Below are 14,026 nucleotides of genomic sequence, written 5' to 3'. Positions count from 1 at the left end.
GCACTTTCTTCCTCCTCTCTCCGGGTCTCCCCAGGCTGCTCCCCTCCGAGGAGAGGGTGCTGTGAAGGTGTTTGCAGGGCTGAAGGCGCAGCTCCTTGGCTGGCGTTGGTGGGGCGCTTCGATCCTGACCTCTTCTCCCCTTTGTGTCTCCCGCAGAATCCGGACAATCAGATAGTTCAAACCAGCAAGGAGATGCGGACATCAAACCACTGCCCAACGGTCAGTGCCCCTCCACAACTCCCGCTGGCCCACGCCTGGCCTCTTGGGCCTGCCCTGCCCCCCTCGCCCTCCTCTGCCCTCCTACACCCTGGCCAACCTGGCCTCCTGTCTGCCCCCATTTCTTCCCCTCGACTCAGCTGTTCCTCAGCTGAACTTCAGCTGATGTCCAAGGGGGTGGGGGCTCCCCTGAAGCATGCTCGGTCCTCCGTGTGGACGTGAGGGCCTGAGGGCCAGCCTGTGTCTGGAACACGAGGCTTGGGAGGAAGCGAGTCGAAGCAAGAGTGGGGAGAGCTTTGGGGAGACAGGCAGGTAGCCCCTCCGAGCCTTGCCTGACTCACTCACTTGTCCTTTCCACTCTTCAGGGCACTTAAGTTTCCAGGACTGTTTTGTGACTTCCGGGGTCTGGAATGTGACGGAGCTGGTGAGAGTATCACAGAGTAAGTGAGTTCTTTCTTCCAGCCGTGGCTGAGCTCAGCAGACCGGGGTTGTAAGGAGGGGGGATTCGGACCCCATGTGTCTCCCCCCCCCCAGCTGGTGGGGTCCTAGTAGGGGGCAGACGGGATTTCCTGGGACCCTCTGCCCATTGGTACCGGGCTAGGTGGAGCAGAGGTGCCCAGAGAGCCCTATCTCTAATCTCCACTGTTTTGGAGGAAAACAAAATCATAACCAAGGGCTCTTCCCCAAAGACCCCCCCCCCCCCAGCCAGGAGGAGGCTTCTGGGGAGCTGCTCATGACAACAAAACAGGCCCCATTGAGCCTTCCACACCGTCCAAACCTCATCCCCTTCTCGCCTTTTCCCAGCTCCTGTTGCCACAGCATCAGGGCCCAACTTCTCACTGGCGGACCTGGAGAGTCCCAGCTACTACAACATAAACCAGGTGACCCTGGGGCGGCGGTCCATCACCTCCCCTCCTTCCACCAGGTGAGCCCAGGACCCTGGCCCTCCCCTCCGATCCCCAGGCCGTCTCGGGGGCTGCAGGCAGCTATCACCCCTTGTTGAGGGTGTTGACTCCAGAGCAGCCCCGGGCCCAGCGTGCCGCCAGCCCCCTGAGCTTCCTGCTTTGTGCTGTCGCTGGGCATTTGGTGCTGGGGACAGAAGCCCCAACGGGGCACAGCTCTGCCTACAAGGCACTCCCCGTGGGGATCTGAGAAGGCCTCTCTCTTGGGCAAGTGACATGAGCCCAGACATACGGGGGCTGGTACAGGCACAGGGTGGGTGTTCCAGGTAGAGCAGCCTCTGTCCCAGGCAAGGGTGGACGTCCGGGTGGGACCCCCAAAGAGGGCTTTGGAGGCCAGCGGAAGGTGCTTAGACGTAAAACCCACTGAAGGGTTTTAGGTTTCAAGCAGGAGATGCTGGCGATTTGTGTTCTAGAAAGTACCCTTAGCTGCAGCACGTGTGGGCGGGGCTGACAGCCAGTTAGAGGCCCTCCCAGCGGGCTGGAGTAGGGGAGGGCCTCAGTTGGGCGGGGGGGAGTGGCATGAGAGGACAGGACGGAGCTGAGAGGTTTTGGGGAGGTGGGCACATCCGGCCCTTGTCAGGGCCAGTTGTTGGGGGGCAGGAAGGGACCCTGTGCTTTTTTAAAAAGCTTGAACGTTTGGTTCATCGTGAGGTTTTGGGAATTTATTTTTATTTGTTAAAGTATCGCACTATGATGTTATAATGTTTTCGTATCAGTGATATTTTAACATAAAAGAACACAGTATCCTGATGTCTGAATTCCGTAGCACCCCTTGGCATTTTTGTCCCTGGCGAGTGCCTCTCGACTTGCCCTGGCCCTGGGGGCTGATGGGAAATAGAAGGTGGGACCACAGAAGCAGTTGAGGGGGGTTTTGCGGATGAAGGTATCACGGGCTGAGAAGGGGTTCGAGGAAGAGGAGCAGACCTGCGGGGTCCCGAGGGACTCTAGGGCCCGTCTGGTCTCAGGGGAAGGCACGTAGCGAGTGCTTGGAAATGCTGCTGTCATCAGGCGCCCGCTCCCCACCCGGCGGGTCACCGGGCGCGAACCGGGGAGCAGTTCGGGTGCCGGTACGTCAATCTTGCCTTGTCCCGCCTGATCCTCTTCCCCAGCACCACCAAGCGCCCCAAGTCCATCGATGACAGCGAGATGGAGAGCCCCGTCGATGATGTCTTCTATCCTGGCACAGGCCGCTCCCCAGCAGCTGGCAGCAGCCAGTCCAGTGGGTGGCCCAACGATGTGGATGCAGGTATGGGTGCTGCAGGGCCAACCCGGAGCGGGGCGGCTGGCGCCTCTTTTTCCCTCTCGGTGTACCTGGCGAGCCTCCCTCTGCTTCCCCTGCCGTGGGAGGCGCTACCTCCTGATCTTCCGGAGGAGGGCAGGCCGGGCCAAAGGAGGGAGTGGAGGTGAGGAGCTGGGCTGCGGCTAACTCGGCCGCAGAGCCCACAGGTGTGGTGGAAGGAAGGCAGAGGCCCCAGACTTCGAGCCTCCTCGGTCTCCGTCTCCTGCCGTTTCTCTGGAGGGGTTGCCCTAGCTCCCGCGGTCCTCATGGTTTAAAGCAGTTTCTCAATCCGGGCACTGTTGACATTTGGGGCCACGTCATTCTCCGTGGTGGGGCCATCCCATGCACTGCAGGGCACGGAGCAGAGCTCTGGCCTCCAGCCGCCAGCCAGTAGCGACTCCCCCGTCCTCCCCTAAGTATAATGACCAGAAACGTCTGGACATTGCTGAACATCCTCTGGCATAGGGGGAGAGGAGACCAGAATCATCCTGAGTTGAGAACCACTGGTCTGACGGGCCCAGCATCACAGAGAGGAGCAGAGCCTAGGAAAGAATGACCAGAATCATTTTCCAATCAAGCAGGAAAGGTAGGGAAGGGCAGAGGTCTAAAGGAAGCTAGCTCAGTCCTCCCAATAGCCTCCAACCGCCCCTTCCTTGGTGAACCCACCCACCTTCATCTCCAGTCTTGACGGGAGGCATAAGCAGACCCAGAGAGCCCAGATGGAAAGGAGGGAGAGTGTGTGCATGTGTATTCCCGTGTGTGTGTGTGTGTGTGTGTGTGTGTGTGTGCATCACATATAAATGTATGAGGAGACTGGCTGCAGGCTATTTCTGCCTGACGCACGGGTGGTACAACCTGTGTGTGTCCTCGAGGTGTGGGTTTCTCGGGGCCAGAGAGTGCGACCCATGTGTGGGCGTTGTACGTGGGGCACGTCTGCTGCGGTCAGGCCTGGGGCTTTGCTCTCGAAGCCGGAAGAGAAGGGTCTGACCCGATGTCCCTTTGCCTGGCGTTTTCCAGAAGTGCATCTACAGAGATGGGCCATGTGGATGGGCAGGGGTAGGAACTGGGGGAAAGCGAGGCAGAAGGGCGGGGAGGCGCTCCTGCTTTCCCGCTGCCCAGACACAGGCTCCCGCTCTCAGCTCCCTGGGAGGAGGGGAGGAGGGTCTGAGGGTACGGGCTGTAACCACTGCGAAGCTCATCCCTGTGGGACAGCTCCCTGGCAGGCCTTTGGGTGCCTCCCCCAGGGTTCCCTCGTGGCAAGCAGGTGCCCGGGCCAACACAGCCCAGATACTTCCCCGGGGGGAAGAGAGAAGGGGTTGAAAAGGCCCTGGAGACTCCCCAGCCAGGGCCTCAGTTAAGGGACTGCCCCCTCAAGGACTCAAGTGCCTCGAGAGCCACATCCACAGCTGTTTCCTGGGGTTCAGCCCCCAAGTCCCTCTGCCCAGACCTGGTTCCCGAGGAGATGTCCCCTCCCTGGCTCTCGCTCTCTTTTCTCAGCTGTCTGCTCTGGTGCCTGCCGTTTCTGCTCCTTCTGGCTGTCCTGCCGCGCACGGCCCCCAACATCCTCCTGCAGCACCCCTGGCTCCTCGCTTTCCCCTCTTTTCCTCCATGCCCGCCCCCCCCTCCCCCCGCTGTGTTGTTTCCCCGTGCTGCGACAAATCGCCAGTTAAGCAGCCCAGCTGCAGGACAGGGAACAGCTGGGGAGGCGCTGTGCGGCCACGGGGACAGCTGTGCACAGCTGGTGGGGGTGCTCCCCACCCCCTCACTGTGCCAGCTATCAGGTGGCACACAGCTGCTGCCGGATAACGCCTCTGCTGGCGGCTGGGAGTTCGCCCTTCCCCCCACCCTTCCTGCAGTGAAGACTGCAGCCCCCTCACCCCCCATGCAAACGGATTCTCTGCCTCAAAGGTGGCAGCTCTGGAGGTCTCCACACCATCTTACCCGCCCCCCCCCCACCTCCCCCCACCCCCAGCCCTGGGCACGGCCTCAAGGCTCAGCCCAGGACCGGAGACAGACTCCCCTGGAGGACCTGGCCCAGGGGCCCTGCTGTGTCATAGCACCATTTGGACATCGTGCCCCCTGGGCTCAGAGATGAACTTGGTTGGCGTCATCAGGATCCTACAGGCGGAGCTCTGATGGGGTGTGCTCTGTGCCCCGGTTCCCACTGAATGCCATCCCATCTCTGGCAGCGGGAGCAGAGCAAAGCCTTGGAATGTCCCTCCCTGTGGCTGCCCAGCCTCTGGATCCCCTGGCAGGGGAGTCCTTTCCTGTCCAGCTCTGTCCCCAGGGCCCACCCAGGCCCTCCAGCCCCTTCCCCACTCTCTTGTCGGGTGTGGTATCACCCCCTCGGTCCCTCCTGAGGACTGGTGGCTTCTTCCTACCAGAGCCTCCCCCCTTGCAGGGCCCCACAGAGTAGACCCCGGCACGTGCTTCCTTGAGGTCTCCTTCACCCTGAACCTAGCTCTCTAGGGCTCCTCCTGCACACCTTTCTCCCCCCCCCCTGCCCCCCCGCCACATCCCACCCTTCATTCTGTGCCCTCTGAACTTATCCGCTCGGCAGAGAGCAAGATGGGCCCTCGGGTTTGTCCCCTCCCCAGCACACCCAAGGGCTCTCCTTTTCTTCTCCCTTCAGAAGTAGCTGGTCAGTCGGAGCTGGAATTGGGCAAAGGAGGCAGGAAGGGGTGTGGTGGGGCAGGGGCAGCCGGGAGGGGGCCTGAGAAGAGAAGGAGCTAGCTGCTGGCTTCCCGCCCTCCCTTGCTCTCACCCCAGCCCAGCTAAACCTGCCCTGTGTTGCCGATTCCTCCCCCCAGGCCCGGCTTCTCTAAAGAAGTCAGGAAAGCTGGACTTCTGCAGTGCCCTCTCCTCTCAGGGCAGCTCCCCGCGCATGGCTTTCACTCACCACCCGCTGCCTGTGCTTGCTGGAGTCAGACCAGGTGAGAACTGCGGGCCCCGAGGGGGGGGCAGCGGGGGAGGCGGTGGGCCAGCTGGCCAGGTGAGGGAGCTAGGGCCACCCTGCGTGACAGCCCCAGGCCCTCTGAGTAGGCAGAGGGCACGGGAACGGGCCCTGCGTCCCAGGCGGCACCTCCTCACCTTGTTCCCAAGCTTCTCACACGCGTGTGTGCTTGCGTGTGTGCCTGGGTGTGTGCGCACGTGTGTGCTGTGACGCACGGGCCCGTCGTGAGGCCCTCTGCGACTTGTCGCGTGACTCGCCAGGCCTCGGGCCTGCGCCTGCCCAGTTCTTTCCTCCTGCCAGCGGCAGCTGGGGAAGCACAGACTCCTCCCTCAGTCCCCCTTTTGCCTCTTCTCTCCGGGCCGCTGGCTGAGCCCGGGGTCGGGGTCCGGTGTCCCGGCACCAGCCCAGGGTGGTGTGGGGGCACAGATTGACAGGAGCACTCGCGGGAAGCCAGGCTCCCTTCTGAGGCCCTCCCTGCCCTTTTCCGAAAACGAAGGGCTGGGCTGGCTCCTGGGTTGTCTTCCAGGGAGAGGAACAGGCCCACTGCTGTGGGGGGCTGTCTCGCTTCAGTCTTGGGAGAGGGGGCTCAGTGGGGGCGGGGGGAACACCTCAGTGTTCCCGAGGGGATGGAATCAGGCAGGGAGTTGTGGGAGCTGAGTCCTCATCCTAGCCACTCCCTCATTTGCCCCCCACCCCCTTGGTAACCTTCTGGCAGAAAGAGGACCCTGCCCCATGTCCGCCCGCCCGCCCGCCCGCCCGCCGTCTTGTGGGCCCTTTTGTAGGACGCAGAGAAGAGTGAGGTTTACCCTCCCGGCTTCCTCCTCAGGGCCTCCTGGCTGAGAGCCCAGAGGCAGCCTGCACTGGGGCAGGGTGTGGTGGCCGCAAGGTGGGGGCGGGGACCCCAGGCCCTCTGTACAGGCAGCGGGAGGGCGGCAGGCCCAGCTCGGCTCCGCTTTTATGAACTCCAGAGAGAAGCCAAGTTTCCTCAGCCCCCTAATGAAACCGAGAGCAAGAGCGAGCTGATTGGAAACAGACTGGAGGGGGAGGACTCGGCTCAGGGAAGAGCCGGGGCCTGCGCTGGGGTGGGAGTTGTATGTATGCGTGTGCGAGGGGTGGGGCTGAGCGCTCCAGAACGTGGCCTGGGCGCCTCGGCCAGATGCACGGTCATTTGTATGCAGGAGCGGGGGGGGGGGGGGGTATGCGTGTCCAGGGCTCATCCTACACAGGCAAGGGGCCCTGTCTCTACCCAGAGACCAGGAGCTGTTGGCCTCCTCTGTCCCTCATCCAGGCTCCCACCTGGGCCCTGGGCCGGGGTGAAGCCAGTGCGGCATTCACCAGGATGCAGGACGTCACGAGGAGCCGAAACCCTAGCCGTCGAGACACATGAAATGTAGCGTCATATTTTTAAAAATTAGAACCAGTGAGAAAAACACGCGACGAACAGATAACGTTTTCAACAAAAGACGGGGCTGGCCTTGTGCTTGCACGGTCCTGCTTTGTTCGTGTCGCTCTAACTCCAGCCCTGGTTCTAATCAATATTTACGAAGACAGGCAGCTGGCTGACTAGCCCTGGTTTGCCAATTTGACTTTTTTAAAAATATTGCATTGAAATGTTAGTTACCTCATGGGCGCCTGGGTGGCCCGGTCGGTTGAGCCTCCCGACTCGTGATTCCCGCTCAGGTCGTGATCCCAGGGTCGTGGGATCGAGCCCCGCGTCGGGCTCTGCGCCGAGCCTGGGGCCTGCTTAGGATTCTCTCTCTCCCTCTGCACCTCCCTCAGTCGTGCTTGCACAAGCAGGCACGCTCTCTCTCAAGTTAAAAAGGAAACGTTACTTACCTCGGGGCACCTGGCTGGCTCAGTCAGTAGAGCTGCGACTCTCGATCGTGGGGTCATGGGTTCAAGCCCCACGTTGGGTGCAGAGATTACGTAAATAAAGAAGACGGAGAACGTTGAAAAAATGTTCTTCACCCCGGTTGCTGAGTTAGTAGGCGCTGCCTTAAGTCTCTCACTCTCCTCGCCTTGGTCCTGGCCCTGCTCCCACCCCAGTCTCCCCTTTCCTCTGGCTCCTCAGTGCTCTCTGTCTGACCAGCGGCCCCCGCCCCCACTGTCGCCCACCGTGGCCCCCCACCCGCCTCCTAGGCCCTGATGCCCTTTTCTTCCCGCTCATGTGCACGCAGGGAGCCCTCGGGCCACAGCATCAGCGCTGCACTTCCCCTCCACGTCCATCATCCAGCAGTCGAGCCCGTATTTCACGCACCCGACCATCCGCTACCACCACCACCACGGGCAGGACTCGCTGAAGGAGTTTGTGCAGTTTGTGTGCTCGGACGGCTCGGGCCAGGCTACCGGACAGGTGAGTCCCGAGGGCCCCAGGAGCCCCGCCACAGCTCATCTCTGCATCTGTCCGTCTGTCTCGGGGCTCACAGGGAGAGGGTCCAGAAGCCAGGAGCCCTCCTGGGGCTGGAGCAGCAGACAGCCAGTAACGCCAGACGCCTCGATCTCCTGGATCTGGGGGTAGGGGTCTGTGTATGATGCCGGGGTCTGTCGGTCACGGTCTAGAGAAGGGCGGGGCAGTGGCTGGGCCCACCTTGCTCGGGCTCCTTGCCCCGCCCTTGGTCTCTGTTCCCCCGGTAGGAGTGTATCCGTGATCTCTCCGACCCGACCTGGGCTCCTTGCCTCCTAACACCCCTCTCAAAACCTCAGGGCTACAGGGATTTGGTAGGTTCTAGACCAACGCTTCCCAGCCTTGGCACTGTTAGCATTTGGGGCTGTTCATTCTCTGTTCTGTGGAGCTGTGTCCTCTGTGGCCCCTACCCACTCAATGCCAGCAGCATCACCCCCTCCCAGCCCCGATGACCAGGATGTCTCCAGACTTCAGTGGGCCCCAGGGGCATCATTGTTTCCTGGTGAGAAGGCCTGAGTAGAGGAAAGGCCCCCTGCCACGGGAGCTGTTCGGAGTCTCCTGTTGGCAGAACTCTTAACAAGAGTTTCCCAGGCCAGTCACTGTTCTGGAGCAAAGCCCTTGCGCTCCTCAGCCTGGAAGAGACACTGGTTCCCCCATGGAGCTCTGCCGCCCCACTGCCCTTGTCCGTCGGCAAGCCCTAGGGCCCAGTCACTGACCAGCAGAAACAAAGGCCACTCAGCAAAGGGCTTATTCCAGGGCTTATTCACCTGGGCCACAGGTGACCCTTCAATGGGACAGTGGTTCTGCCTTAGTCCCTGGGAGACCACTCTGGGTTGGGACACGGGTGGTCTCTAGACCTCTGGGAAGGTTCTAGAGCCCCAGCAGCACACTGCGCTGTGAGAAGGCCCAGTTCCTCTCCCTGCCACTGGTCCAGGCTGGAAACCTGCTGTGAGAGGTCAGGTGGGGTGGGGTGGGGGGTGGGGGATGCTCAAAGGGCCGTGGTGGGGAAAGGCGTTCGGAAGCCCGTGCCAGAGGCAGCCCGGGGAGAGCCGTGGGCGGCTCTTGGCGACTCAGCCCAGTACTGCCTCGGGGCGCCCTGTGCAGAGTGGGCATTTTCTAAGTGCTGGTGTATTGATTTGGGGCAGGGCTACGGCTCGGCCTCCTCGCTCTCGCTGTCCAGAACGGAAGCCAGTCCTCTTCCGTCTCCTGTTCTCCCTCCTTCTGCTTTCCTTGTTCCCTTTTCCCCTTTTCCCTGTGAGGTCTTCTCTTGCTGGCTCTGTAGCTCCTTAGCACATTCGGAGCCTTACCCACCTCTCTGGACAAGCTCTGTCCACTTTCAGGGGCATGGAGGGAGAAGTGGCCATGACCCCCCACAGCTACGACACCTCCTTCAGAGATGCCAGCCGAGTCTGCGGGAGCCGCCAGCCTCTGTCCCAGTGTCCAAGAGGCCTGGGGTCTGGATTATGGATCAGAGAGGCCAGAAGCTCCGCCTTGCCTGCCTTCTCGCCCACAGAGGCAGCTGGGGTTTGGAGTCAAAATGAGACTGACCCGAAGGACCATTTTAGCCCAGAGAGTCAAACCTAAACCCACAGGACCTTCAAGAATATGGGTCAGTCCATCTTTAAGCATCCTGATGCTGGCTGGGTCCTGAGCCTCTCCCTTGACTTGACCATTCAAGATTAAGGGCTCACTGGGTCCAGAAGTTTTCTTCTCAAGGCAGATGCTTGCTCCGTGGATAAAACACTGCAGACAGGAGGGCCAACAGTCACCCTGGTTAAACAGAGAGGCTAGCCCGGCTGGGGAGTCTCTCTGGGTTTCCTCCTGTGGCCCGTTGTGCCAAGAGCCGGGGTGGGGGTGGGGGGCGGTAGGGAGGAGGGCTGTCTTCAGTGAGCCTGCTCCATGGGGCTCAGCTTCTGAGAGGAGGCTAGAGACGTCACCAGGCCATGGAGGAGGACAGAGCCGGAGGCCCCAGACTCTGCAGCTGACCTGGTGACAGGGAGTGGCAGTAGCAGGCTGCACTTGTTCCGTGGCTACCTCCAGAGCAATAGTTCTGTCTTAGCATGCAAGAGAGTCCCCTCCAGGGCCCACTAACACACAGCTGCCTGGGCCTCGCCTGATCCTGATTCAGCAGGTCCAGGGCGGGGCCGAGAATCCGCACTTCTCCCCAAGTTGCCCAGTGATGCTGCTTCTGGTCGGGTGACCCCACTTTGAGACTCACTGATCTAAAGCCTGAAGGAGTAAGTTCCTCACCTCTTTGAGAACCGGGAGTCACAGACCATCTTTGCAGAAAAATACACGCACCCAGAAATGTTAACCGTTTGCAGAAGGGTTCCAGGCACCCCTGTGTTCATCCTCGGACCACAGCGCGAGCCCCTAATTGAGAAGCGCCACATCACTGACGGCCAAGGCCAAGTGGCGACACCGCTCGGAGGAGACGCAAAGGGCAGAAGGAGGATGCCTGGTTCGCTGTATTTTCCGGCAGAGAAGAGACGACGAAGCGAACGCGATGGAGAGGTCACAGGGCCTGATGGGATGGCGTGAGTCTGGGAGGCGGGAAGACTGGTCGTAGCTCGGCCTCATCCAGCAGCGCCCGAGCAGCCAGGCCAGGCCTGCGTCTTCACCTGTCAGAGGAGAATGAAGAGCTATCCCAGCCTCCAGGTTCCTTCTAGCTTTTAACTCCTGAGGTTTTCAGGCACCACAAAATCACAAGACCTTGAGATTTTAAAACCTCAACTTGTACCCCAATCAGAGCTGAGACATCCTAGCCTGCTTGGAAGTAGCTTCCAGAAACTAAATGTCGTACATCAGCGGTTTTCAACGTCCAGCCATATGGGGCTGGGATTGGCTTTATCAAGTGCGAGTAACGATTTAGATCCTCCTGAGGGGAGACAGGGTCTGAGGACTAGGAGGAGGCACGGGCCACCCTATGGGAGCAAGGGCTGCCTGGAAGGCCACGTGTCCCAGCTCCTTGGGGGCCCAAGCTCAGGATGGCCTGGCCTGAAGGAGTGAGGCTGCGATCTGTTGGGATTGTCTGTTTCCTGCCCTGATGGAGGATAGGCACAAGATAGGCTGTAGAAATGGGGAAAGGCAGGTGCCGTGTGCATTTCAGCCTCACCCCTGTAGGGCTGGAGACCCCTGCCCTCTGGCCTGTGCTTTTGCCTGTTTCTGAAATGACACCTGGCACAAAGGGTCTCCAGCCCAGGACACAAACAGGGACCAGCAGCCCCGGCTTGCTTTGGTCAGGGGCCTCTGAGCGCGCAGCAAAGATGAAGTCAAGGGAACCATATGGAGGGATGGTGTTAGACCTTGGTGTCGGTCATCAGAGGTGAAGGGTAGTGGGTAGAACAGCCAGAGTTCAGAAGGGTATGGCCTGCACGAGTCAGCCACGGGGCTCGATGGTTTAAAGTGCGGCCGGATGGACGAGTGGATTCAACTCAGTCAGTGGGACTTGACAGGTGCCGCATGGGCCAGAGGTGGTAGTCCGCAGGCTTGTTGGGGAGCCTGGGAGGCAGCCTACTTCAGAGGCTCCAGTGGAGGTCGAGAACATCTTAGGAAACAGGGGCAGGGGCGCCTGGGTGGCTCAGTCGGTTAAGCGTCCGACTTCAGCTCAGGTCACGATCTCGCAATCTGTGAGTTTGAGCCCCGCGTCGGGCTCTGGGCTGACGGCTCAGAGCCTGGAGCCTGCTTCCGATTCTGTGTCTCCCTCTCTCTCTGCCCCTCCCCCGCTCATGCTCTGTCTCTCTCTGTCTCAAAAATAAATAAACATTAAAAAAAATTAAAAAAAAAAAAAAAGAAAACAGGGGCAGAGGGAGATGGATGGTGGCTTAGGGTATCTGGCTGGCCCCACGTCGGGGACGGTGTTTTCTGGGCAGGCCTTGAAGGGCGTGGGAAGGGGTGTTGTAGACAGGACGTTCTGCAGGGAGCGCGTGTGCAACTCCTGCTCAGGCTGTGTTCCGGAAAGCCCAGGTGGTCGGCAGTGGGACGTACTTGGCGGGAAGGGAGTGTAGGGGCATGAATGGTGGAGACTCCCCATTTGGGCTCCACCACATGGGCCTTGAATGCCCAACTGGGGAGCTTGTATTTTGTGTTACACGCGGTCAAGAGCTGTGGAAAGGAAGGGGAGAAGCCCGAGAACCTTTGGATTTGGAGAAGAGGGTTGGGATGAGCCTGCTGGAAAGAATCTATAGGATCCCTAGAATCAGACAGACACGGTTGTGAGTTTCAGGCCTCACCAGTTACAGCTGGGTGACTTTGGAGAAACCGCTTAGCTGCACAGAGCCTCAGTTTCCCCGGTTGTGAAAGGGGGGAGAATGGAGCTCCCCTTGCATCAGGGATTCCCACCGTGACACTGTTAACGATTGGATTGTTGCGCCTTTATCCTGGGGGCCATCTCGTGGGCTGCAGGGTGTGTAGGAGCAGCCCCGGCCCCCAGATGCCAGCAGCACCCCCCTCCCCAAGCTTTGCTACCCAGAATGTCTCCAGACCTTGCCAGTGTCCCCTGCCGGGGCAGAATCCACCGCACCGTCCCTGCCCCAAGCAAACAGTGCTGCCTTACTGGGTCTGAGGATCGGACGGAACGTGAGTCAAGTGCCTGGTACAGAGCTAGGCCGAGACCCTGGGCTAACGAGTACACCGTTGGCATAGGGGAGACCCCTTGGGAGTCTCATTGTCCTAGTCCGGGTGAAACCAGGGAGGATAGAAGTTGGGCTGGCTGGAGACATCAACGGAGTGGACTCCACAGGGTCCGCCCACCAGCAGAAGAAGGAGCGCAGGAAGCTCCCAAGGTCTCACACCTGGGTGGCTGGGTGGCAGAACATCGCCCCTCGGGAGAGGGGCCCGTTCAGGACCCAGAGGTCTGGCCCGGCCCAGGCAGTAGGTGGTGGTTGAGAGCGCCGCCCGGAGCGGTGGGAGATGCGTGTCCGGAGCTCCGGGGAGGCCTCTCCAGGGAAGCTGTGCTCGGCCCCTCCCTGTGGTGCCTTCGCCCCCTGAATCCCCGAGGCTGACGGCTGACGCACCCAAGGCCACGTCCGGGTCTGGGGAGGAAACTTGAATCTGAGGCGCCAGAGAGGGAAGAAAGACAAGGAGTGGACCTGGTGACCGGGCAGCCCAGGCTTCCGAGGGCACTGGACACGGAAGTCCTCTCAAAGAGCCTCGTGGGAACCGGAGCAGCGATGGATTTTCCTCTCGGGCCGTTCTGTAGAGAAGAGGCCGGCACCCCCCGGGATCCTCAGGCTGCCGGAGCCACGGGCGAGCCCCCCAGCGCCCAGCATCTCCCCAGGCCACGATGTGGGATGGACGCTGGAGGGCCTGTAGTTCTTGGCTGGGTCAGCCGGCCCCACCCCGGGGGCCCACAGAGGGAGGCATGCGTGTGTTTTCCGGGGACAGTGTGTGTGGGGTGGGGGCGAGCTGGCGCATCTTACCTGCTGAGGGAGAAGGTCTTCAAGAGCGTGAGAGTTCTAGGCGCAGCTGCTTATATGGCTAGGAGACATGTTTTAGTACCTAAAACATGTTCCCTGAGAAATAACAGACCACTCGTCGGACGCCCCCTTTCGTCCCTCCCTCAACTTCAAAAGAGGACCACAAAAAAAAAAAAAAAAGAGAGAAACACCTGAGAGACCAAATAGAAGCCTCACACCCTCACCCACCCTGTGCCCCGGAGGAGAGGACCCCATCCTGCATCTTCTACCGGGAGCGCCCGCTCTCAGGAGCGAGCTGGCGTGGCCGCGCAGGGGAGCGTGTGTCTGTGTGTGATGTGCCTTCATGCGTCACTCTATTTATGTTGTTCGCAGCCCAACGGTAGCGGCCAGGGCAAAGTCCCGGGGTCATTTTTGCTACCGCCGCCGCCTCCAGTGGCCAGACCTGTGCCCCTTCCTATGCCTGATTCCAAATCCACCAGCACTGCCCCAGACGGCGCCGCCTTGACTCCTCCATCACCTTGTAAGTGGACGATGAAACCGAAACCACAACGCCCAGCATCCCTGGCCCATCCAAACAGTCTCCACTGCAAAAAGAAAAACCCCTGCCCCGCCCACCGCCAAAGCACCCCAACCCAGAGCGCCATGGAGCCTCCCACCCGGACAAGAGCAGAGCTGAGCCCCCCCAGTCATGGCCTCCTGGGCCTCAGTTGCACCAGCCAGCACCCCACAAGCCCCCCCCTGCCCACCCGCGGCTCCCAGCCGGGGCGCCCCCCCCCGCCCCCGGCCCAGGCCCCT

At 60.8% G+C, this 14,026-nt stretch overlaps 1 protein-coding gene and 1 long non-coding RNA gene across 7 annotated transcripts in view; one reads left to right on the top strand and one right to left on the bottom strand.

The window, feature by feature from the left end:
* The window catches only part of NFIX (nuclear factor I X), a 98,534-nt gene that overhangs the window by 75,293 nt on the left and 9,215 nt on the right, over positions 1–14,026 (top strand). For 3 of the 5 annotated variants that reach the window (XM_058727827.1, XM_058727828.1, XM_058727826.1), the window contains exons 3-9: positions 157–219; positions 582–656; positions 1,021–1,141; positions 2,288–2,424; positions 5,268–5,390; positions 7,588–7,763; positions 13,604–13,751. In XM_058727827.1, the coding sequence (XP_058583810.1) occupies positions 157–219; positions 582–656; positions 1,021–1,141; positions 2,288–2,424; positions 5,268–5,390; positions 7,588–7,763; positions 13,604–13,751 (843 nt within the window). The remainder of the gene's footprint in view (positions 1–156; positions 220–581; positions 657–1,020; positions 1,142–2,287; positions 2,425–5,267; positions 5,391–7,587; positions 7,764–13,603; positions 13,752–14,026) is intronic. The other 2 variants (XM_058727829.1, XM_058727831.1) reach the window with 2 other exon arrangements.
* LOC131510570 (uncharacterized) lies at positions 1,826–6,145 on the bottom strand. 2 transcript variants are annotated; one of them, XR_009261100.1, is made up of 4 exons: positions 5,548–6,145; positions 5,003–5,170; positions 3,313–3,596; positions 1,826–2,999 (listed from the first exon to the last, which is right to left on the bottom strand). It is a non-coding gene; the product is annotated as an uncharacterized LOC131510570 (long non-coding RNA). The 2 variants fall into 2 exon arrangements; XR_009261099.1 differs by lacking the exon at positions 5,548–6,145 and having other exon boundaries at positions 5,003–5,268.

This window comes from Neofelis nebulosa, chromosome 4 (genome assembly GCF_028018385.1).
Source record: "Neofelis nebulosa isolate mNeoNeb1 chromosome 4, mNeoNeb1.pri, whole genome shotgun sequence".
NCBI lineage: Eukaryota > Metazoa > Chordata > Mammalia > Carnivora > Felidae > Neofelis > Neofelis nebulosa.
Note: the sequence above shows the minus strand (reverse complement) of the source record. Positions and strands in the feature narration are given on the sequence as shown.